Source organism: Alnus glutinosa, chromosome 5, assembly GCF_958979055.1.
Source record: "Alnus glutinosa chromosome 5, dhAlnGlut1.1, whole genome shotgun sequence".
Lineage (NCBI taxonomy): Eukaryota > Viridiplantae > Streptophyta > Magnoliopsida > Fagales > Betulaceae > Alnus > Alnus glutinosa.
The window spans coordinates 21,137,615-21,161,588 of record NC_084890.1 but is presented as its reverse complement, the minus strand read 5'-3'; the positions used below and the strand labels follow the sequence as shown (position 1 = coordinate 21,161,588).

The following is a 23,974-nucleotide window of genomic DNA, read 5'->3' as shown; positions in this document are numbered from 1 at the left end:
GGTTAATTAGTATCGTCCAAACGCAAACAACCTATCAGTAATTATGAAGTAAAAGGACAAGATTGAGTTTAATTTGGCCAAAGTCTAGAGAGAAGAAAACAGAGCATATAACAAGACACATTCTAAAGTATAACCGAATTAAATAATTGAAGTGAAAAACGATATGAAAGTCGAGATAAATAACATTATGCACTGTAAGTTTAGGGATTTGTTGTTTAATATGTATATCGTTCGTTACACATTAAGGGTAAATTGTTCTGACCAGAGGCCACAGTTCATTTACGATAGGCATTAGAGACACACAAAAATGCTATAGAGTAGAAGACGATACAAATGGGATGGAGCAAATCAAATGAAGTTATGCCGAAAAGAAATCTTACAAAAACCTAAAATTTCCAAAGTCTAGAAAAAAGAGAATACAAACTATAAGGTTTTTTATTTAACCAAAATATTTACAAACCACTAATATCATCCTCTATCCTTGATTAGCTTATGAAAACAGTGCCAATAATATTTAAATAATAAAATGGAGGAAAGTAAAAATATTTGGAGACGTGAGGTATCAATCCTCTTAAGCGAAAGTGCAAAAAATTTCAACTTGCTATACCATATAGCTACGTCCCCTTTTAGATTTAAAATGGAAACTTCTATTCTCTTAAACAGTTCAAATAAACTTAATCACCAATGATCAAAAAAGGTTTCGTGCAAACACCGAAAAATGCATTCCCGCAAACTAATAAACCTACAGAACAAATTATTTTTTTGAAGTCGTCAGTAATATTGACCTATCCATGGCAAGTAGGAAAAAAACCACATTAAAGAACTTGAGTCTTTTCTCCCCTAATCCAATATATATATATATTTTACTTTTTCTATGTAATGGAGGAATTGGGGACAAAAAATGGATTTGTTGGAAGGTGCGTTTCAAACGTCACCTCTTGATATATAAAAAAAAAAAATGTCGCTCATGTCTCAACCCAGAAGTGAACAGAAAGCAAGAAAACATATTGATATCTCAATCCTTTGAAGGAAAGTTTTTTTCGTTGGTAGTCAACTAGGTGCATTTTAATTTTTTTTTTAAAGATTAAGGATGCAAACAAAATTGTTTTTTTTTTTTTTCCAAAAAAAAAAATCAATTATTCTTTTAGCTTTTGTTATTTCGTTAAGGAGGCTTTGAGGTTAATTAGTATCTTCCAAACGCAGACAACCTATCAGTAGTTATGAAATAAAAGGGCAAAAGATTGAATTTAATTTGGCCAAAAGTCTAGAGCGAAGAAAACGGAGCGTATAAATAGACACATTCTAAATATAACCGAATGAAATAATTGAAAGTTAAAAATGATTCGAAAGTCGAGATAAATAACGTTATATACTGTAAGTTTAGGGATTTGTTGTTTAATATGTATATCGCTCGGTACACATTAAGGGTCAATTTTTCTGATCAAAGGTCACAGTTCATTTACGATAGATATTAGAGCCACATAAGAATGTTACGGAGCAGAAGACGATACAAATTAGATGGAGCAAATCAAATGAAGTTATGCTGAAAAGAAATCATACATAAACCTAAAATTTCCAAAATCTAGAAAAAAGGAATACAAACTATAAGGTTTTTTATTTAGGCAAAATATTTACAAGCCACTAATATCATCCTCTATCCTTGATTCGCTTATGAAAACAATACCTTAAGATAATATTTAAATAATGGAGGAAACTAAAACTATTTGGAGATGTGAGGTATCGATCCTTTTAAGCAAAAGGGCAATCACTTTTATTCTCTTAAACGGTTCAAATAAACTTAATCACCAATGATCAAAAAAGGTTTCGAGCAAATACCGAAAATTGCCTTCCCACAAACTAATAAACCTACAGAACAAAGCATTTTTTTTTTTTAAGTCGTTAGTAATATTGTCCCATTTTTGGCATGTAGAAAAAAAAACCACATTAAAGAACTCAAGTCTAGGGACCTTTTTCGTCCCTCATTGAAAAAAAATTATGTTTTCCTTTTTTGTTGTAATGGAGGAATTGGAAACAAAAAATGGATTTGTTGGAAGCCTCGTTCCGATTGTCGCCTCTTGAGATAAAAAAAAAAAAAAAAAAAAAATGTCGCCCAGGCCTCAACCCAGAAGTGAGTAGAAAACAAGAAATCATATTGATATCTCAATCTTTTGAAAGAAAGTTTTTCTTTGTTAGTCAACTATATGCATTTTAACTCTTTTTAAAGATTAAGCACGCAAACTAAATTGTTTCTTTATTTAAAAACAAAATCTAATATTCTTTTCGATTTTGTTATTTCGTTCAGGAGGCTTTGAGGTTAATTAGTATCTTCCAAATGCAGACAACCTATTAGTAATTATCAAATGAAAGGACAAAAGAATTAGTTTAATTTGGCCAATGTCTAGAGAGAAGAAAATGGTGCATATAACAAGACACATTCTAAAATATAACCGAATAAAACGATTGAAAGTTAAAAACAATACGAAAATCGAGATAAATAACGTTATGTACTATAAGTTTAGGGATTTGTTGTTTAATATGTATATCATTTGGTTCACATTAAGGGTAAATTGTTCTGATCAGAGGTCACAGTTGATTTACGATAGACATTAGAGACACAGAAGAATGTTACGAAGCAGAAGACGATACAAATGGGATGGAGCAAATCAAATGAAGTTATGACGAAAACAAATCATTCAAAAACTTAAATTTGCCAAAATCTAGAAAAAATGTAATACAAACTATAAGGTTTTTTATTTAGCCAAAATATTTACAAGCCACTAATATCATCATCTATCCTTGATTTGCTTATAAAAACAATACCATAAGATAATATTTAAATAATAAGATGGATGAAAGTAAAAATATTTGGAGACGTGAGGTATCGATCCTCTTAAGCAAAAGTGCAAACAATTTCAACTTGCTATACCACATAGCTACATCCTCTTTCACATTTAAAATGGAAACTTTTATTCTCTTAAACGGTTCAAATAAACTTAATCACCAATGATCAAAAAAGGTTTCGAGCAAACACCAAAAAAAGCCTTCCCGCAAACTAAAAAACTTACAGAACAAATCATTTTTCTTAAGTCGTCAGTAATATTGACCCATCCTTGGGATGTAGAAAAAAAAAAACACATTAAAGAACTTGAGTCTAGAGACCCTTTTCACCCCTAATCAAAAAAAAAAAAAATTATGTTTTACTTTTTCGTTGTAATGGAGGAATTGGGGACAAAAAATGGATTTGCTGGATGGCTCGTTTTGAACGTTGCCTCTCTTAGATATAAAAAAATGTCGCTCTGGTCTCAACCCAGAAATGAATAGAAAGCAATAAAACATATTGATATCTCAATCTTTGAAAGAATGTTTTTCGTTGTTAGTCAACTAGGTGCATTTTATCTCTTTTTAAAGATTAAGCATGCAATCAAAATTGTTTTTTTTTTTTTTAACAAAAAAAAAAAAAATCAAATATTCTTTTAGCTTTTGTTATTTCGTTCAGGAGGCTTTGAGATTAATTAGTATCTTCCAAATGCAAACAACCTATCAGTAATTATGAAATAAAAGGACAATTGATTCAATTTAATTTAGCCAAAGTCTAAAGAGAAGAAAATAGAGCGTATAACAAGACACATTCTAAAATATAACCAAATTAAATAATTGAAAGTTAAAAACGATACAAAAGTTGAGATAAATACCATTATGTACTGTAAGTTTAGGGATTTGTTGTTTAATACATATATCGTTCGGTACACATTAAGGGTAAATTGTTCTGGTCAGAGGTCACAGTTTGTTTGCGATAGCCATTAGAGACACACAAGAATGTTACGGAGCAAAAAACGACACAAATGGGATGGAGCAAATCAAATGAAGTTATGCTGAAAAGAAATCATACAAAAAGCTAAAATTTCTAAAATCTTGAAAAAAGGGAATACAAACTATAAGGTTTTTTATTTAGCCGGCCAAAACATTTACAAGTCACTAATATCGTCCTCTATCCTTGATTCGCTTGTGAAAACAATACCATAAGATAATATTTGGGGAAACTTCATATAAGGGTATCAAACTATCGCGCTTTTTCAATTAAAGGTACCGATGTAGCAAAACGTTCAATTGAGTGTATGAATTTATCAAAACAGTGCAATGTAGGGTATTCCGTCAGCCTCTGTTCTAAATCGATGACGGAAGTGAAGTCATATGACTTCCACGTTATTCTTTTAACGTGATCAACCCATTTTGCCCCTCTCACCCACATGCATCTAAACACAACCCGTTTAATGTGATCAACCCATTTTAATGTGATCAACTCGTGATTCCACGCACACAGCTGATCCCCGATGGCGAGTTGATCCCCCACGGCGAGGTCCACATCTTGTTGAGCTGGTTCTTCATGATTTGGATCTTCCGTCAGCCTCTGTTCTAAATCGATGACGGAAGTGAAGTCATATGACTTCCACGTTATTCTTTTAACGTGATCAACCCATTTTGCCCCTCTCACCCACATGCATCTAAACACAACCCGTTTAATGTGATCAACCCATTTTAATGTGATCAACTCGTGATTCCACGCACACAGCTGATCCCCGACGACGAGTTGATCCCCCACGGCGAGGTCCACATCTTGTTGAGCTGGTTCTTCATGATTTGGATCTTTGTAAGAGACTTGCACTCGCCGAGCTCTTCAGGGATTGGTCCGTTGAGATGCACCATGAAGCTTGGAGCCATAAAGGAAAAGACAACGGTTTGGGAAACGTGGTATTTGAACTAAGCAACAGAGCAAGCCTTAGTGTTAAGGTTGTTCAGCTCAAAACAGAGTTAAGGTTCTTAAATATCACCATCAGTATTTCATGAAGGTTCCAAGCAGTGAATGGGGAATACCATTAAATTTTTCCGGATAAATGCAAGTTCTAAATCAAACAAAAGGGTCATTCATGTTTGCTAGCTTCAGTGAATGTTTAGCTTCTTTGTCCCAATTACTCCCATCAATTCTAAAGGCTGCCATTATCATGCACCAATCTTACGCGCAAGTTGCAGGGCTTCAAGCTGCTTTGACATATCAGGTGCAGGATATGCTTCTATCCCCTTACCAAATTCCCTGTCATTTTCTGTATCGGGTGTAGGATATGCTTCAACGGAAGATTTCTTATGCTAGCTCCAATGAGTAGTAGAGGTAAGCTTGGCCTCAGTGCGTCCAACCTTTATCGGAAGAAACAAAAGGAAATGAAGCTGTACACGCCCATCAAGCAGTTAACAAAAAGAGAAGAAAAAAAAAAACTAAAAGGAAAGGAAAAAAAAAAAAACCAAGCAAATAATCCTCTATTTTGGAACATAAAAACAAAGGTAGAACAAAAAATCCTATGTTTTCTCCTAGCCTAGTATTAATTCCTTTCACTCCACCAAGCAGCAAAGGAAGGAGGAGGATTGTCTCTATTCAACTCTGTTTTTATGTTCCAAAACAGAGGATTTTTTTTTTTTTCTTCTCTTTTTGTTAACTGCTTCATGCACCCTTTGTCACCACCTACAAGGGCTTTGAAAGGGGAGACCGGAGATGGTAAGATTGTAAAAATCAACAATACTAGTTTTACCCGAATCTGGGAAGGATTTGTTAGGAACAAGTTTTCCTTTAACGTTTGCATCAACCAAGCTCTAGACTTGCCGGAAAGAAACAAGAATATAAGCCGGACTTGCACACTGCATGGGCACCACCTTCATGCACGCATATCATCCACGCTAGTAGCAACAAGTAGGAGTCCATGCCTGTTAAAAAAAAAATAATGTTAAAAACACTAACAATGAAACTATTGTTAGTGTTTCTCCATGCGTTGTCATCCTCTGCATGGTCTCTAGGAAGCTCTTTCCATGCGGTGAATGAGCGTGTCTTCGACTGGCCCAGTGCTTGGTCGGAATTCTCGTCGACCAGTGAGGTGTCCTTCTTTGACGGACGTGACGACCGCGAAGCGCTTGCATATGGGATGAGGATGCATGGCCGAGCACCTAGGCATAATGCTCACCGTCATGAAATTTGTGAGTTCCGGTAATTCACTGAGATTTGGTGTCCTTTGGTTTGTCTAGCTCCCAACAGGGCCAAGAAAATAACAAACAAAGCGGACAACGTTAGCGAAGGAGTGAGGGGCGTAATCGGAAGTTTCACTTAAAAAATCACGTGAAACGCACGTGTTTTGGGTTCCGTCATTGATTTAGAACGGAGGCTGGCGGAATACCCTGCATTGCACGGTTTTGACAAAATTCATACACTCAATTGAACATTTTACTACATCGGTACCTTTGATTGAAAAAGCGCGATAGTTTGATACCCTTTTGTAAAGTTTCCCCATAATATTTAGTAATAAGATGGAGGAAAGTAAAAATATTTGGAGACGTGAGGTATCGATCCTCTTAAGCAAAAGTGCAAACAATTTCAACTTGCTATACCATATATTTACATCCCGTTTTACATTTAAATTGGAAACTTTTATTCTCTTAAACAGTTCAAATAAACTTAATCACCAATGATCAAAATAGGTTTTGAGCAAATACCGAAAAATGCCTTCCAGCGAACTAATAAACCTATAGAACAAATCATTTTTTTTAGGATAATGTCTCCTACACAATAGTTGTGCAGGAGACTAAAGACATGGGTGGGTCCCATGTGGTGGGACCCACCCAATGGCTTTAGAAAGGTGCACAACAGTTGCACAACTGTTGTGCAGCAATCACTCTTCTTCTTTTTTTAAGTCGTCAATAATATTGACCCATCCTTGGCATGTAGAAAAAAACCACATTAAAGAACTCGAGTCTAGAGACCCTTTTCGTCCCTAATCGAAAAAAAAAATTATGTTTTACTTTTTCGTTGTAATGGAGGAATTGGGGACAAAAAATGGATTTGTTGGAAGGCTCGTTCCGAACGTCACCTCTTGAGATAAATAAAAATATCGCTCAGGTCTCAACCCATAAGTGAGCAGAAAGAAAAAAAACATTTTGATATATATCTCAATATTTTGAAAGAAAGTTTTTCGTTGTTAGTCAACTATGTGCGTTTTAACTCTTTTTAAAGATTAAGCATGTGAACAAAATTGTTTTTTTTAAAAAAAAAAAAAATAAATCAAATATTCTTTTAGCTTTTGTTATTTCATTCATGAGGCTTTGAGGTTAATTAGTATCTTCCAAATGCAGACAACCTATCAGTAATTATGAAATAAAAGGAAAAGACTCAGTTTAATTTGGCCAAAGTCTAGAGAGAAGAAAACGGAGTGTATAACAAGACACATTCTAAAATATAATTGAATTAAATAATTGAAAGTTAAAAACAAGACGAAAGTCGAGATAAATAAGATTATGTACTGTAAGTTTAGGGATTTATTGTTTAATATGTATATGGTTTGGTACACATTAAGGGTAAATTGTTTTTATGAGAGGCCACAGTTCATTTACGATAGACATTAGAGATCGACACACAAGAATGTTACGAACAGAAGACGACACAAATGGGATGGTGTAAATCAAATGAAGTAGATTTTTAATAGAGAAAGAGATTATACAAACCAATTTGGATAATCCATCCGTCATTCCACTATGATTTGGTCAAAGATAGCCAGAGAGTGAAAGCTGAATAATCATTATATATCCTATGTACCGGCCGGCACTAGAAGATTAAGGAAGCATGCAAAATCTGATAGCATAAGCACTTAAGTTGCCGCCTCCAAACGCGGTCTGTAAGACCTGGACAATAAATTTGGAAGACTTGTTCAGTAAATAGACGGCCGGCGAGCTTCGATCTTCGGTGTACAGAGCCTTGCTCTATTGCAAGCTCTCCCTGTATATATATAGGACACTGCATAAATCTTTCTCCACAACTCTTAGACTCCATTACTTGAAACTTGTATTCAACTTGTAATTCTTTTTCCTCCTATCAACGCATACAACTCTGAAAATGGCTGCTAGCAATATTTGTTAGATATTTGTCTCCATATATGGCCTATATGCCACATATACAGTGTTTATTATATTTATTATAAATATAATATACGGTATTACGGTTAAGTAATTTAATTAATTTAGATTACCGTAATGGAATCGTTTAATTGATTTAAAATCAATTAATAATATTGTTTTCTTAATGAGAGGAACAATACGGTACTTACCATATTTAAGGGTCCTTGACCTAGCCTATAAATTAATAGGCTATGTACACCATCAATACGGCAATACAGTCATAGGCATAGGTTAGAAGATCCCTCAAATAATCTTTTCTTGTTCTTCAGATGGATCGTGGAAACACTTGAGCAAATATGACTAGAGGTGAGCCTGAATCCTGTTTTATTCGTTTTCGTTGCACATGTTAGTTTAAGTAATATGTTGAATATTTCTAACAATATTCTCTTGTTAGCACTTGTAGCTTTGTCGGTTATTGCTAGCTTGGCATCTGACCAAAGCCCTCTTCAAGATTTCTGCGTTGCAGAGAAGACAAGTCCAGGTACTTAATTACAGAACGTTCCTCAAGTACTTTCTTTACTAATTTTCTTTTTCATACGTTTCTTCTACGCTCGTGTGCTTTTACATTCTGCGTTTCAGTGGCAAAAGATGTGTCTCTTCTTCATTGCTAATGACATGAATCCTCTTTATGCATGTATATATGGCAGTTGTAGTGAATGGTTTGGCCTGCAAGGATCCCAAGCTGGTTCAAGCCGATGACTTCTTCTTCAGTGGACTCGAGACAGCAGGCAACACATCAAATCCATTTGGATCGAAGGTGACACCGGTGACTGCAGCCCAAGTTCCAGGGCTAAACACTCTTGGCATCGCCTTGGCCCGCGTCGATTATGAGCCGTGGGGTATCAACCCTCCCCACACGCATCCTCGTGCGTCTGAAATTTTAGCAGTGCTGGAAGGTAGCCTTCAAGTTGGTTTTGTCACGTCCAACCCCGAAAACCTCCACATCACAAAGGTTCTGCAGAAGGGTGACGTGTTCGTATTCCCCATTGGTCTCGTCCACTACCAGAGAAATGTTGGAACTACAAAGGCCGTTGCCATTGCAGCTCTGAGCAGTCAGAACCCTGGTGTCATCACAATTGCGAATGCGGTGTTTGGGTCTAAACCAGAAATTGCAAGTGACATTCTCGTGAAGGCTTTCCAAGTTAATAAGGACGTTGTCGATTACATCAAAACTAAGTTCTAGACAAGCAATGAAGGACAACTGGAAGAAGAAAGATGTATAACGTATATTAATGTTGGTTCGTTCGTTTGCTTTTTTGTTTTCTTTTTCTTTTTCTTTGTCAGAACAGTGTGAGGATTAATTTCCGTAATATTGTTTTACGCATCAAATTGTTTTTATCCTAATTATTGTCTATTTTTTAAAAATGAAAAGCTTCAGAGTTGATTGCATGACGTTGAAATAGGGAATTGTTTCACCATTGAAGATTCTGGGGAGGTGAGATGTTTCTGATAATTGGTCATTTGTTGGTTTGCTATGTGCTATGTTTTTGCTGGGTTGCAGAATTGCTGGTTTGTTCGTTGAACAAGTTGAGTTTTAGTTCTTCATATTGTCCGGTGTTGACAAGTTTTCCATTTTGCCCTTATGGGGATAAAAATAAAATAATAGAAAAGGCTAGGGGTGGAAATAGGGAATGAGGACCATCAACCTGTCTGCAATTGCCCTTATGGCTATTTTGGATATTCCATTAGGATATAACGTTTAAAGTTGGCGAAATACCCTTATTTGATGATTTTTGATAGTTTAATACTCCGATTCGAGAGAAATGATAGTTCGGTACCCTTTCATCAAAACGTCGGATAATTCGGTACCCTTATGTGAAATTAACCCTATTCATTTTATAATCATGCTTACTTGAATGATCAAATCATTATTTTATGTAGTCTTTTTAAGAGTTATTAATTGTGTGAAAGTAATATAACACCGCTGAAAATGAATTGAACTCTAGTGCAATATAGAATGAGGTCTAGTAATAAAAATCACTACTAAACTGATAACATAAATATTTGGGTTAAATATTTCATTGGTACCAGAGTTTTAAGCGTTTTTAAATTTAGTACCAGAGTTTTCATTTATATCATAGATGGTAACTGAATTAGGGATAAAAACTCATTTGGTACCTCTGTTAGATTTTTTTGTCTTAATTTTAACTGCTTGACATGTGTCAACTGCTGAGGTTGACATGTGGTACTATACAGAAAATAAAAAAAAATAAAAAAAAAATTTTAAAATAATAATTAAAAATTTTAAAATAATAAATTTTTAAAAAAATAAAATAAAAATTGAAAAAAGAAAAGAAAATGGGGGTGGCCTTTTTTTCAATTTTTTTTTAAATTTATTATTTTTTTAAGTTTTTTTATTTTTTTTATATAGTACCACGTGTTAATCTTAGCAGTTTACACGTGGCAAGCCGTTAAAATTTGAATGGAAAATCTAATAGAGGTACTAAATGTGTTTTTACTCCTAACTTAGGTACCACCTATAATACAAATGAAAACTCGGGTATTAAATTTAAAAACGCTTAAAACTCATGTATTAATGGAGTATTTAACCCTAAATACTTTCTAAAATGAAAAAAAAAAATGAATATAGTGATTCGGAGATAAAAACAAAGGATTTTGGGCCTTAAAATGGTTCTCATCGAATTATGCTTGGTAACCACAATGTACACGCTCGAAAGAGCTTTTTGAATTGAGGTCGTATGCGTGATTTCAACGCCATTTGTTGATCCTTGTGTCCGTTTCTCTAGTTTGGAAGAACTCGTCCTTGAGTTCACACCGTCTCCACTAGCATCAACAAAATATGAAGTTAAGTGCTTTACGTTGAACACGTTAAAGATCTTCAAGTGACTTGGAAGACGTAGTCTGTACTCATTTACCATTGATCTATTATAAAATGAAATAAGGCCAATATTCTTCTTCCGTAATTTATTATACTCACCAACAAAGAAATGATCACGTGTGAGTACAGTCAAAACCAAATCTCTAACCTCAAAAGTTATATTGCGTTGGTGTTTGTCGGACTCTTTGTGCTTTGCATAGCTTCCTTCAACCACCTTCTTTCCTTGTCCATGAAATCCTCAAAGAGAATACGCCATCTCATCAACTTTAGTGCTCAAACCACCAATACAGCGAATGAGCACTAGATCCAATACTCCTAATGAGTTCTCCAAATAAATTAAGATTCTCTCAAATTAAAAATATTTTAAGTAGGTAATTGTGAGAGACCACTTATGAGATCTATCTGATTGGATAAGTGATTGAACTGTCCAATTTTTATTTGGTTTTATAAATGATATCTCAAAATTATCTACTTAAATTCTTTCAAATTCCAATAAATAATTTGTATATGCTATCTCAAAATAACGAGGTTAAGACGTTAAGTAGTTTGTTGTGTGAAAAATGTGCATATGAAGAAACCCAACTGATTTGGCTAATTTCCCGCCAAGACACCCTTCCCCCATCCCCTGTTTTCTATCGTCACAGGAAACCCACCGGTCATCCCCTTTCCCCCTTCGGTTTGCTGCAACACGAGACACCAAGAGAGACAGGAAGAGAGCGAGAGAGAGAGAGAGAGAGGCTAGGCCGAGATAGAAGTGGCGCACAGTGGTGAAGATGGTGAAGCCATTGGAAGCAAGAAAAGGTAAGTATCGAGCTTCCCTTTACAATTTAGTTGTACCCACTACTTATAACCCACGAAAATCATGTCAATTTGGTAGGATTTTCTTAGGTTTAGTTTCTGTCAACATTTTGGGGCTTTTGTTCTTGGGTTCGTTTTTTATGGTGATTTGGTTTGGGTTGGAGGCACTGGTGGGTAGAGAATGTTTATTGGAGTTGTTTTCCCCTGTTTTTGTAAGTGATGGCCGAATGGGGTTGTAGGTCGATTTTGGGGTATAGTTTCGTATGATATTGGGTATGTGGAATTCTGATTGATACTTTGGCTTTGATTTTGGTGGCTGAGTGGTTGTGGACTGTGGGTTGAAGTAGATTGATTTTATGGGGAAATTTATGGGTTGTGTTGGCTTGACCGAAAATGGTGTGGGGAAGATTTTCCTCTGGTATTAATTTCTTGATTGTTTTGAGCTCTTACCAAATGGGTGTTTAATATTTTGGAGTGAATTGTTGATGGTGGGAGCTCTAGCCCTGTGGGTTGCTAATGGGTTTTTTCTTGGTGTTGTTGAATCTGTTGGGGCATCCTTGGCTGGAATTGTTTCGAAGGTGGTTTTTGGTTGAACTCTTGTATTATGGCCGAATGGATGGAGATGGATTTTTGCTCCTCCTAGCCGTGTAGGTATCTTGTGGTGATTTGGAGCATATAATGAATAGGTTAATATTGTTTTGATGATGATTTCCGATTGGGTGTTTTGATTGAGAGTTTGTGCTTGTTTTGGGAATATGGTATTACGGTGGTTTAGTGTTTTGAATGTTGGAGTTTGGTCCATTGATGGCCGTGGGTGTATGTGTGTTGCTTTTAAGAGATTTTGAGTTGTGCTTGTGTTAGGTTTCTATTGGCTTTTAATTTGAAGATATGAGAGTGGCTTGATGAGGAATTGATCTTGATATTTAAAGGTGGATTGCAGATTGATTATTGGAGTATAGTTGAGTTGATTTTGATATGGGTTTTGATGTTTGGTTTGTGTATGGCCAGTTATGGTGGTTTTGTGTTAGGAAGATTTTGTTATAGTGACACTAGCTTGTGAGGTTTGTTAGTGAGCTTAAGTTTTTGTTAGGGTCAAGGAAATTGGAAATGGGTGAGCTTAGTGTGGATTAGGAAACAAGGTAAAGAAGTAAAGGAATTAAATAAACCGATAAGAGAATAATAATATCTATATAGTAAGGTTAAAAAGGAGACCCCTAACTAACGCAAACTAGACTGTGTGAAGGAGTCATTAACAAGACCATTGCACCAACGAAGCAAGTGCAAACTTACTGACCTTGCTACAACTGTTTTAATAAATGCATATGTCTTATGTGAAGTAATGATTCCTGCTGTTGCAATTATTTAATATGTTCATATATGCTATAACTGTGTTTTACATGTCTTTGAAAGAAAAGGATTTTGAAAAAGAAGTTAGTTGGAAAGAAAGTAGATTTGAGTATATATGTTTTTTTGCATCCACTGATAAGAGGGTGTTAAACTCTTATTATTCTGCATAATAGGGGGTTAAACTCTTATAATTGATTCTGTTAAATGTTAGCTAGAGTTCCATTTGAGTTATGTTTTGATAATTGCTGCTTATATTGTAGGAAGTATAACTGTTTATATATATATATATTGTATGGGATATATACATGTGGAAAAGAAATTGATATCTGCTTATGCTTTATTAGTTTCTGCTTTCATTACAGAAGATAGAGGGCTTGTTTGGCAAAGGTTTTTGCCTCCACCTTCATTTTTCCCTAAAAAAATCGACTTCAAAACATTCTAATTTTTGCACTTTTTATATCACATCAATCACTTTTTATTATTATTCAAACAAAAATATCCAATACAAAACAAATATTGCAGGCTTAGCTGAAGAGGCAAATGACATAGATCCATATGCATGGTTAGGGGTCTACTATTGAGGCAATCAGGTGGTCTCTAGTTTTGAAGGCTGACTTGAGATAAGTTAGTGTAATTAGTTTAGTTGTATTTACTTATGCCGGATGTGGCGCATTTTATTATGGTTTAAGTTTGTAATAACCTCATGTTATGAAATAGAAGCTTTGGTTTGTATATTATTAGTGAGTTTATGATGTCAAAAAGAAAGCAAAAATTTATTATAGGTTTTCTGCCACGATATTTTAAGGCAATAGTAGTAGTGTCTTGTAGAAAATTCAAAAAAATTTCAGTTGCGAGGTAATAATATGTCTGAGAACCCTTGGATTGATCTATCTAGAGATTAAGTCTCTAGGACTAAGGTTATGAGTTGGAATCTATACCAGAGCATAGGCTATGATCAATCTAAAAGTAAGATACGTTCTAGTTTTGATGAATCTAGTAATGAGTTGTGTAGTCGCTTAACGGGAGAGTTTAGCAAAGGGTTAGGAGATTGTGAGCATAATTTGATAAAGATTTCTTTAGAATCTGACTAATGACCACTTGGACCCTGTTTGAGGAGTTCGATGAGCGGTTTTTCCGTTAGGCTCAACGACGGTTTTGAGCTTGGGAGTTTGAGGATTTGGTCTAGGGCAACATGACAATAAAACATTATGCTGCCAAATACATAGAGCTTTCAAGGTTTGCTGTGTCTTTAATTCCTGATGAGAAATGGAAGGTGCAGAGATTTCAAGGTCTCCATCCACAAATCAAGTAAAGAGTGGCACTCTTCGAAATCAAGGATTTCTTCAGGCTGGTGAATGTCCCCGCCATTGCAGAGGGAGAGCTCCGCAATGTCACAAAATATTTGTGGAAGTATAAGTCACTCCAAAGCTTACAATTGGAAAGGAGGATCACTTCCAACAACAGTCTGAAGTCGGACAAGGATTACCTTACAAGTCTAATATGTTCCAGGTGTGGCAAGCCGCATATTGGGGAGTGTAGAGCTGTAGCTGGAACATGTTATCGTTTTGGCCAGACAAGCCACCTAGTAAGGGACTGTCCTTAGGAAGCACCGCAGAAAGGCTGATATCATTAAGGCCAAAAACCATCAGCTCAAGCGCAAGTTCATGCACTCGCGCCAAGGAAAGCAAAAACAAAAGTTAAGAAGGCCAAAGTAGTGCCAGGTATGACCCTTCATTGGTTCATCTAGCACATTGTTTTAAGATTGCATGACTGTTATCATCCTCTACATGTGCTATGGTTGAGTAGTGATTGTACTTGACCCTTAAGAGTCCCCGTAGAACTACATCCGTAGGTGATGCAGTGCTGCACTAACAAGTAAGGAACAAGCGACGCGGCGACAGTATTGATTGCTTAAGAATGGACTTTGATGTTGAGGATTCGCAAGAGAGACCCATGACTACCATGGGTTGTAGCGTCGGGAATGATAATCAACCCTAGTAGCCATAAAGCCAAATGGAATAGATTATGTACCATGAGAAATAAGGAGTTGGATTTAATAGTGGATCGCAAAAACAACAATCACAAGAATCACAACACTTCTATAATCCTAGAAAATTCAAGAATTACAGGAAAACCAAGGAAAAACTCTCACTGAAGTATTTCTTGATAGAAAACTGTTAAAAAATAAATGCAGTCATTATTAGGTTTATATAAAGCCTAAAGTCGAAACCCTACAAAAATAGCAATAATAATAATAATAATAAAAATGAAATAAAACACCATGTGGTAAACAGAATACCGACAGACAACTTTCACCTAGTAAACGTTGGAATTATGAAATTTTTAAGAAATACAAATTTGTAGCCCTTTGAATAAGTTCTCCAAAGAGACAAAGCTTGTCTCCATCTGATGTCGAAATCACAAGATATGAATTTTTTTTTTCTCCGACTGTTCTGCTTGTAAACCAATCTGCATCATTAAGCTTCCATGATTGCCTGAGACACCGATTGCATGGTGGGCCTGGAATTTGGTCTTATGCTTAAGCAGGAAAGTGCTTGCTTCACTACAGAAGCCACTTGTTTCTCAAAAAGAACAGCAGGTGGTGGGAGACGCAGATCTAGCACTTCCATTACCTCGATGCTTTTCTCACCGATTCTCAGGGAGGAAAGAAGCTCCTTTGGATGTTCTCCCATTATCACTTCAAGAGCCAAAACACCAAAGCTGTAAACATCACATTTTTCAGTAGCCCTCATTGTGTATGCTAGCTCTGCCACAGTGACAAATGAGAAGAGCATTCAAAACATGATCACTTTATATATGACAATTACCAATTTACAAGTCTACTTGGATTCCCCAACTTTTCTAACCTAAGGGGTTATACAGAATCTAATTTTTTGTGGTTTAAATTTCAATGATTGGAGAGAGTTCAAAGAACAGCAGTTGGCTGCCATCATTTTCTATCTTTATACTGATTTGAATTGCTGAAACGTTCACTTTTTAACAAAGTATAAAAAGAAAAAAAAAGATAGTGCACAATAAGCGTACCAGGGGCTATATAACCATATGTGCCTGCAACGAGTGTCCAATTACTAGAATCCGTCTTCATAATCCTTGCTGTGCCGAAATCAGAGACGCACGCCTTAAACTCACTGTTCAGAAGCACATTTTTGCTCGATATGTCCCGATGAATGATTGGTGGTGAGCAGTCATTATGCATGTAAGATAAAGCATTTGCTATGCCCCTGACAATGTCCACCCGTTTGCTCCAACCCAGTTCTTGGGCTTCTTTGTCATTGCTTAGGATACTAGCCAAGCTTCCCCGCTCAATGTAGTCATAAACTAGGAACTTGTGTGGCCCTTGGGAACAGAATCCATAAAATTTAACAATGTTCCTATGTCGTATTTCTGTTAATACTCGAATCTCATTCTGGAAAGTCTTGATCTTGTCTATCTCTTCACCTTCCAGGCACTGGATTATCTTTATTGCTAGTACGTGTCCTGTTGGCATCTCAGCTTTGTAAACTTTTCCACTTCCACCCACCCCCATACAATAGTTGTCGTTGAAGCCATTGGTGGCATTGATGATATCTTCATATACAATCTTCCCATCAAAATTCAGTATTGAGAATAGATTTCCATTATTTGATGGTTTACCTTCTTCCGCATTGCTTCTCAGTTTTGTTCTACGGGAGAGAGTAAAACGCCAAAATACAAAAGCAATTGCTAGCAATATTACAAACAAAGTTCCAACAATGACAAAAACTTTGCGCTCTTTGCTTTGAGCACCAATCTCCGGTGATGCACCATTCTCCGGTGATGTAACATTGCAGAGCCGCAAACCTTGTACTTTTCCACATAAATCTTTGTTCTTACTAAATGCACTCAGAGGAGCACGGCGAAAGAGTTCATTATCAGGAAGTGGACCTTCCAGTTCATTGTATGATAAGTCGATGGTGGTTAAGCCAGTCATCTGCCTGAACGAAGAGGGAATGGCACCTGAGAGGTTGTTGTGAGAGAGATTCAGGTGTTCTAACATTATCAAATTCCCAAGCTGAAAAGGTATTTCACCAGTGAGTACATTTTGACGAAGATCTAATGAGCCCAGCCCGGCTAGATTGCCAATCTTATTTGGGATAGACATATTAAAGTAATTCTTGCTCAAGCTCAAATTGCGCAGCTTTGAGCAGTCCCCAAATTGTTCTGGGATTTGTCCGCTCAGCCCATTGGCAGAGAAGTCTAGCTCCTCCAGATGGGAAAGCCCACCAATTTCAGGTGGCACCTGACCTGAAAGATGGTTGTCTCTCAGTTGCAGGTAGATCAGATTCGATAATCTTCCCAACTGCTTCGGTATTTCACCGACAATTTGGTTAGAAGAGAGGTCCAGCTGCCCTAGTTGATCCAATTCGCCAAACTCACTGGGTATTTCACCAGTGATCTTATTGCCTGCGAGTTTTAAGGATGTCAACTTTCTACACCCTACCCAGTTATGTGAGAGCACCCCGTTCAAGTTGTTGTAGCTCAAGTCAAGGTAGCTGAGATTTGGATATACTCCCAAGTCCTGGTCTAACATTCCTGTGAGCTGGTTTTTTTTTATTGAAAGGCGGATAAGGCTTTCGCAGTTTCTTAAGCCTTTCGGTATGGGACCTGAGAAGTTGTTATAGGATGCGGTGAAAATCTGAAGACGTGATCCTAGACAGAGAGGTGGTAAGTGACCAGAGAATTTGTTGTCGCCAAGGTTGAGTGTCTCTAGGGATGAGAGATTTGCTAATCCTTCAGGTACTGAACCAGATAACTGATTCATAAACAAACGCAAATCAGAAAGATTTTGAGCATTGAGAATACCATGAGGGAAGGGGCCCGACAGGTTATTCTGCTGTAAAAACAATATAGTTAATTTGCTAAGGTTACCAAGAGATGGAGGAATAGGACCTGTTAGATGGTTTCCACTTAAAGCCAAAACATCCAAGTTTTTCAAATTTCCTATTTCAAATGGAATTGAACCACTGAAACGATTGTCCATCAAAGCTAGCTCTTTCAAATTTGTCAATAGGCCTATTTCTGGAGGCAGGACTCCGGTGAAATTGTTGTTTTGGAGCTCAAGGTATTCAAGCCTTGTCCAGTTAGTGAATAGACGCGGGTCTAGCTCTCCACTTATCAAGTTATTTCCGAGGTAGAGCAAGGAAAGGTTAGTTAGGTTCGTGAGGGAAAGGGGAAGGTTACCAGAAAGAAAATTCATGGAGAGATTAAGGTGGGTCAGTCTTGAGAGTGTACCAATTTGGGATGGGATTGGACCAGTGATAATGCTGTGATTGAGATTGAGGCTAATGAGGTTTGGCAAGGAAGAGAAATCTAAGCTGCTAAGATTACCTCTTAATTGGGCGTTTGGTAGGTTTATTTCTGTGACACTTCCGGCCATGTTGCAAGCAATTCCGAACCACGTGCATGGGCCTGTTGTGACATTTTTGTTGATCTTCAACGGTACCGGCCATGTCCACGACCGGAGAGATGTTTGGTTTTCAAGGGTCTCTTTCCATCTGAGGAGAGCCTCAGCCTCGGCCTCGGAGTTTGGCGTTGCTTCAAGTTTGGATGATAACAGGCAACAAACAGTCAGCAGTGCAAGGAATACACATTTTCCACGGTAGGCCATTTCTCTGGTTGCAGGACAAGTTTAGCTCCTGGCTGGGGTGGCACGTAAAGTTAGCTCCTCCTCCTCTTTAAGCACCTTGCATGCAGACAAAATGAATTTTCTGTTTATTTAATCAGTATGAAAGGGATTGCTCGAAGCAAACTCCACGCAAATATAATTAACAGAAGAATCGTGGGTATGTGCGAGAGTGAGACTTGAGTCAAAGACCCCTGAAAGAAGTTAACATCTTGCCAAAGAGAAAAAGAAAAAGGAAACAATCTTAGGTGAAAAAGTCCATTAATACTATTTAGTAGACTGTTATACAACTTTCATACAATTTGATAATATCTTAGTGAAAATCAGCTAGTGGATCGATACTCGTAAAAAAAATATATATATTAAATAAAAAGCTTATTTTTACTGTGACATTGTCCTAATTATGTTAGTCGTATAAAAGTCTATTAACTAACATTATTGTTTTGCAGATATGGACTGAAAAATGTGTAGAATATATCCACTAACAAGGAAAAAGTTTACATGTTGCAAGAATATGGAGCTTCCTATCATCCATGTATATGCACACTTTAAGGATGTTGCGCCTATTTTTAAATCATCATTTGTTCCAAAAAGTTTAAGCCGATAAGAAAAGGTAAATTTTATCATTTAATCAATACTTTAAAATCTGTGAGAGTTCTTTCCCCTTTACATAATATCCCCGGCCTCTGTGTTTTATTATGCAACATAGAGTTTGATTAAAGAAAAAAAAAAAAAAAAAAAAAAAAAAAACGCATTTGGAAGGGAAAGGCAAAGGCTGTGTATTCGAAGTTAGTGAAAGATTTATTTGCTTTTCTTCTTATTTATTTTATTACTTTTAATTAATAACATATGTGTTTGGCAATTGAAGATCCCATCAAGGGGCAGAGCATATATATGGTTATTCAATCTTACTCTTGTACTCTTTTGCCAATTTTCAGTGTTGAAGTAAATCAACCATTGCTACAAAAGCTGAATATATTCAAAGCATTAATTTATATTGGGATAGAAAAGCATCAATTTATACATACAATTTGTATTCAAAACATCGAGATACAGTCCAACTTGTAGACATAAATGTTCAATTCTTGTTGAATATTGGACGGGCACAATCTGAGCCATCATGTTGATTTGAAAGCTTAATCGAACCAAATCAAAACAGCATATAGAATAAATTTAGAAATTAGATTTTTATTTCATAACTATCCCACAACAGTGACGGTCCCGGCAATTAGTTAATTAATTAGCCTTATTTTCCAACTTGAATCAATATATATATATATTCAAACCATCAAGATGTATATCCTTTTCTGGCATTATTGGCGTTGATTAATTAGCCTCATTTTCCATCTTTTAGATAAACAGTCCAGTACTGAATGCTACATGCATGATGGTGATGTTCAAATTCTTCTTCCATATGGGACGGGCTCAATCTGAGCCATCAACGGCTGTCATTCGCGCTATATTCCACTGTATTAATTGAATTTATGTGACAATTTTCCTTAATTGGCTTGTAGTTTTCATTATATCGTAATTCGACCGCCAAGAAAAGGTACGTAGGGAAGAATATTTCAACACTTGTTATTTATAAATAAATTGTATAATTAGACACGACAGAGACCAAGAGATTATATTCATTAGCCCAGAAAATACGGAAACAAAACATTCCAGTGGAGGACTAATTTGGTTGCCTACGAAATGTCGACGGTCCAGATAATCTGTACATGCACTTACGTACACGCTGTTCTAATTAAAATTGTTAGGCTTGGGAAAATATTCAAAGGTCTAGTTTATCATTGAACAGCAGCTCTATCATGTAACCGTAATTCTCAAATCAAAAAAATTTATATTTTACCACTTCGGCGTTATAACTAAGTGAGATATAATTAATTGAAAAATTCCTTCTTTTAAAGATGGTAATAATTAATGAGTTGACAAAATTTGGGTAATTTATAAAAGTGAGTTGTTATTGCATATTTCAGTCAAAGTTCGTTGACCTAATTTGACATGAACGTACTGCATCTTTCTTAGTTAATTTCGTAAATTTTTTATAATCACTGGCTAGTAATCAATAATAATTCTCTACAACGAATTAAAATGTGCCATGTAAAGTTTATTTCAAATAAATTAATTTTGTGGGGGGTGCTAATGCCAACGCAACTTTACAACTAATAAAAAATATTAAGGGAATAATACACTTTAATTTGCACCCCTACCTACACAAAATTGTCATTTACCCCACGAAATTATCAAGTAAAAGTTATATTTAGATACACTAAATTACTATTGCTTATAAAAATAGTCACTTTGTCGACGCCAGACATTAAAATTGATGGAAAATTGATCACACGTGCTGCACGTGACTATTTTTCTCTCTCTTTCTTCCCACAAAAACCCAACCTTTTACTTTTGAAATACCATAATTTCTTCCATATAATTATTTTAGTTTTTACAAAACTAAACTTACTTTCAAAAAAAAAAAAAAACTGAACTGAACAATTACCACCACAAACTATGGAGGTGGTTCAGCCATAATTTTGGTAGTTTGGTGGCATAAATGAAAAGGGGTTTGGTAACTTGGTGGCATAAATGAAAAGTGGTTGCAATTGGGGTGGGGGGAATCAAAAGATAAAAAGAAAATAGAAAACTAAAATAAAAAGGTAAAAATTGAAGGTGGTGGTGGTGGTGTGACGGCCCTATTAGAACAACTGGCTCATATTCTCTTAGATATAGAAAGTAATATTAAAATAACAGTACTATACTTGTCAGCTAGTTAGCAGAGCGAAGCGACGCCCTTGTGGTATGGTCCATGGTATTTTGGAGTTTTTCAAAATACGTCTGTATAATTAGGATTTTCTTATAAGTATGTTACGATGTAATCTTAAATCATATATTGAAATATTGTTCCACTTCTGTGGACGTAGACACATTACAGAATCTCATAAATATATGTTTTGATTTTCTCTTATTCTCTTTTCCATTTCATATTATTCATCAATATTGTGCACAATAACAATAGACCCCCACCCCAAGTGATCGACCTTCAATTTTCTATTTTTTTTGTGTGGTTATTATTATTTTTTTTATTTGGTGAAAGATGAGTTGGCATTAGCACCCTCACAAAGTTTAGGAGAAATACACTTTACTCTGAAAAAAAAATTGGGGCAAAAATGTCAAGTGTGACCCACGTGTAGTAAGGTCCGTCCAAAAAAACTAAAAAAATAAAATAAAAATTGACGGATGATACCAAGCATCACATTCAAGTAGTTTGTTGAATTCTAATTTTACTTTTTAAATTTTGGAGGTACAAATGCGAGAGTAATAATACTTCACAGAGGTAAGGAAATATAAAGTGTATTTTATTCTTGAAAAGTTACCAACAATAAAATTCCATGCTAACAAAGATGTTTTTCCTATAATAAGAGACCAAAAACACTTCTTAGCTAGCTGCTGGAAGAACATCTTAGGAACCTACTGGAGGGCATGACCCCAAAAATGCTAGAAAACCCGAATTCCTAAAAAAAAAAAAAAAAAAAAAAAAGGTTGAAAAATCTCCCATGGTCCCCCCAAAAAGTTTGAAAATATTCCTTCCCTTAAAAATATAAAAAAAGAAAAAGAAAAACTCCTTGGAATCCCATAATTTTTTTAAAAAAAAAAAAAAAAATCTAAAAAATCCCACACTTTATTTACTTAAATTACTAACCATTCGATTAGGGTAATTACTGTAGATCATTGTCGAGATCTCTATATATATAGGAATCGAACCAAACATAATGAAGAACTCATAGCCGAGAGTCGTCCCTAAATAGAAATATGGGATCTAAGTGTGCTCTTCTTATATGGGTTTTACTCTTTCTTGCCATCACCCTCCCTGCCAAAGGAAGAGCAAGAGAGCTGGGTCAAACTTTTAAAGCTGGTGAGCTGCTTTCCCTATTGATTGTAGCATCTCTCTCTCTCTCTCTCTCTCTCTCTCTCTCTCTCTCAAATGGCAAATATTGGCTAAAGGAAAGAATAAGAGCATTATTAACTTCAACTATAGTAGATAATTTTTTCCGTTCAAGTGCTACCTGATATATATAATATGCATCTGGAAATTAATCTTTAAATTCTTTGCACGGCCAACTTTCAAAACCCTCTTAATTGTTGCGCATCACCAACGGTACGTGATCTACATGCTCAAATATTTGGACTTGGTTGCAGGAAATCCAACGACGAAGAGTGTCTCCGCCGCATCAGCTGATAATTATCCATGGTATCATTCTCAAGCCCCTTATGCAGATCCTAACTATGCACCCGAACGTCAAGATGGCGCATAATTATTAGCAATCTTTTTATGTCTACTTTTCCCCTGAAGATGGGATTCATATGCAACGGAAGAGTAGTATATATATATATATATATGTAGAAAGATATTGAACAAAACCTCTTATTATATATATATTGTCATCAATTTGCATGTAGACACCCCACCAAAATAATAAATCTAATATATGAGAGAAAGAAAAAAACTGATTATTGTGTTCTTGTCTTTTCCTTCATGATCCAATCCTCTATTCTCACTCTATCGCATCAAGAATTAATATAGGAAATCAAATTATATATGGTTTTCTTTCATTTGGAATTGCTGTATAATTTTTTTTTTAGTTGTATTTTGGTAGTTTTAGGGGTTAAATGTCTTCTCCAATATCATATTAGATTATCAATTACTTCAAGAAGTTAACTGATAAAAAAAACAAAAAAGGGAACATCAGTGACTTTATTTATTTATTGATTATAAACCATAATATTTAATCCATGGTTCAAGAACTGTTAGAAAGAGAGCATAAATCCCATCAACGGGGAGCGTTGTGTCGGTGCACAACCACAAGTCAACTGTTTGGCACCCACTGTGAAGAACCTTGGAAAATAGTCCGAGTTGACCTAGTACACATATATATTGACTCTCTTTGATTTTAGCAATTTCAAAACTTGCTTTTTAAATGTTTTTGTGAGATGTTTTATATATGCGAAACATCTCACAATAAAAGTTCCAGCTGTGACATAAATAAATTCTCTTTTGTTAACTTCAATCTATCTGCCTTCAGAGAGAATCCTTGTGCGAATTTCCCATTTTATTTTCTGAATAATCAGAGAGTAGGGTATTACCATGCTTAATTAATTTCCCATTTGATTTTCTCGCCAAATGCACCTACTAATGGTCCGTTTGGATCTGCAATTTAAAAAAGTGTGATTTAAAAATAAGAAATTTTAAAATGTGGGATATGAAAAAGTGATTTTTAAAAATACAATTAATTAAACGTTTAGCAAAATTGCAGTTTGTCCTTTAAAATCACAAGTTAATCTTA

General features: G+C 35.6%; 2 protein-coding genes and 1 long non-coding RNA gene across 3 annotated transcripts; 2 read left to right on the top strand and 1 right to left on the bottom strand.

The window, feature by feature from the left end:
- The first annotated feature begins 5,786 nt into the window (after positions 1 to 5,786).
- LOC133869077 (putative germin-like protein 2-1) lies at positions 5,787 to 9,197 on the top strand. Its single transcript, XM_062306048.1, has 3 exons — positions 5,787 to 6,028; positions 8,337 to 8,467; positions 8,634 to 9,197. The coding sequence occupies exons 1-3, from the start codon at positions 5,787 to 5,789 to the stop codon at positions 9,167 to 9,169; spliced, it is 909 nt and encodes a 302-aa protein (XP_062162032.1). The 3' UTR covers positions 9,170 to 9,197.
- A 6,055-nt stretch (positions 9,198 to 15,252) lies between these two features.
- LOC133867974 (MDIS1-interacting receptor like kinase 2-like) lies at positions 15,253 to 18,726 on the bottom strand. Its single transcript, XM_062304753.1, has 2 exons — positions 16,016 to 18,726; positions 15,253 to 15,737 (listed from the first exon to the last, which is right to left on the bottom strand). Exons 1-2 carry the CDS (start codon positions 18,615 to 18,617, stop codon positions 15,448 to 15,450), a joined length of 2,892 nt encoding a protein of 963 aa, XP_062160737.1. The 5' UTR covers positions 18,618 to 18,726; the 3' UTR covers positions 15,253 to 15,447.
- A 3,669-nt stretch (positions 18,727 to 22,395) lies between these two features.
- LOC133867766 (uncharacterized) lies at positions 22,396 to 23,153 on the top strand. The gene is made up of 2 exons (XR_009900171.1): positions 22,396 to 22,545; positions 22,830 to 23,153. It is a non-coding gene; the product is annotated as an uncharacterized LOC133867766 (long non-coding RNA).
- Positions 23,154 to 23,974: the final 821 nt, after the last annotated feature.

Excerpts from the sequence above, each read along its gene's own strand:
- LOC133869077 (XM_062306048.1), top strand. The coding sequence starts at position 5,787 with ATGAAACTATTGTTAGTGTTTCTCCATGCGTTGTCATCCTCTGCATGG. Across the intron at positions 6,029-8,336 it reads CATGAAATTTGTGAGTTCCG|TTTAAGTAATATGTTGAATA; the intron begins GTAATTCACTGA and ends TGCACATGTTAG. Across the intron at positions 8,468-8,633 it reads TGCAGAGAAGACAAGTCCAG|TTGTAGTGAATGGTTTGGCC; the intron begins GTACTTAATTAC and ends TATATATGGCAG.
- LOC133867974 (XM_062304753.1), bottom strand. The coding sequence starts at position 18,617 with ATGGCCTACCGTGGAAAATGTGTATTCCTTGCACTGCTGACTGTTTGT. Across the intron at positions 15,738-16,015 it reads ATATGGTTATATAGCCCCTG|AGCTAGCATACACAATGAGG; the intron begins GTACGCTTATTG and ends TCACTGTGGCAG.